This window comes from Corvus brachyrhynchos, unplaced genomic scaffold (assembly GCF_000691975.1).
Source record: "Corvus brachyrhynchos isolate BGI_N302 unplaced genomic scaffold, ASM69197v1 scaffold26, whole genome shotgun sequence".
NCBI lineage: Eukaryota > Metazoa > Chordata > Aves > Passeriformes > Corvidae > Corvus > Corvus brachyrhynchos.
Genome location: NW_008239324.1, coordinates 7,734,702 through 7,735,840, shown reverse-complemented (window position 1 = coordinate 7,735,840; position 1,139 = coordinate 7,734,702). Strand labels below are relative to the sequence as shown.

The 1,139-nt window shown below is 47.9% G+C and overlaps 1 protein-coding gene across 1 annotated transcript in view; it reads left to right on the top strand.

Moving 5' to 3' along the window:
- Positions 1-6: 6 nt before the first annotated feature.
- IRX6 (iroquois homeobox 6) overlaps positions 7-1,139 on the top strand; it is a gene marked incomplete at its 3' end in the record, with an annotated part of 2,701 nt that continues 1,568 nt past the window's right edge. Inside the window, exon 1 of the mRNA XM_017740822.1 lies at positions 7-169. Within this exon, the coding sequence (XP_017596311.1) occupies positions 125-169 (45 nt within the window). The remainder of the gene's footprint in view (positions 170-1,139) is intronic.

Sequence of the window (1,139 nt, the reverse complement as noted above, 5' to 3'; positions counted from 1 at the left end):
AAAAAAAAAAAAAAAAGCCATACGTGGAAATGTGTGTGTGAGAAGGTGCATCTTGAAGCAGGGTTTAGTTACAATCGATCTTGGGGGGAAAATATTGCCTATGGTCCAAAAATAAGGAGCAACTATGTCCTTCTCTCAGTTCGGATACCCCTACAGCACCACTTCACAGGTAAGGCGAGTGAGCAGCACTCACTTTTGTTTAGATTCTGCTGCTGCTGTCCAGATGTCTTGTCCCCCCCCTCCCTTTTTTTCTTCCCTTCCCCTTACTTAGAATATTTTTTTAAAAGGGCACATCTGGAGCCTTTTTTTAAAAAATGTGCGTGTGTGTTTATGTCTCGTTTGTGTTGTGTTAGGCTTAAACAAATAACTCGCAGTGTGCACAGCAAAGGCGTGTAGGAAACCGGTAATTCCCCCTCCTCCCCACCCATCACCGTTCAGTTTTAAGTGCAACAAACAAATAAAAACATAAATCCCAGCTACGACCGCTGCCGGGCGCAGCCCCCGCAGCGCCGCTGCCGCCCGGGCACCGCGGAGGGTGTGCGGGCAGCGGGAACCGGCGCTCGGCGGGCTCGGGGTTTTACTCGCGTTTCTGCGGAACCGGGCTGTGCCGTTTCCTCCCTCCTTCCTCCACGGGTCGGTCCTTTCCCTGTGTTTTATTAGGATTTGTCGAGAGTTTTTTTTCCCCCATGCGATTTCCGAAGGACACCCCCCCACTCACACCAAGGCACCCTGAATTAACTAAGTCGTCGCTATAGCGTACTTCGAGTCACGATTTATTTGGGTAGAATTATTTATACACCGTAATCACTGCAAGATGTGCCTCCCTCGCTTGGGAAGTTAGCTGTCCCCTTGAAGTTATTGAAATCAAATGCCTTCGATTGCGTTGGCTGACATATTTACTGCTGTGTCTATTGTCAAATTAACTGTAATCGCAACTTTTTGCCTTTAAATCAATGCAGATGGACCGAGCGGGGGCGGAAAGGATGGAGCCGTACGGATTTTATACCTTTTTCGAGTGCAATTATTTCCTTAAAGTTTTGTCTGCTTGATTAATCGTGCCCCCTTCCCAAGAGTTCCTGCGTCCCAGTCGGTTTATTTCCCGGTTTCTATAATTAGTTGCTTCAGCCCGCGTTTCCTAT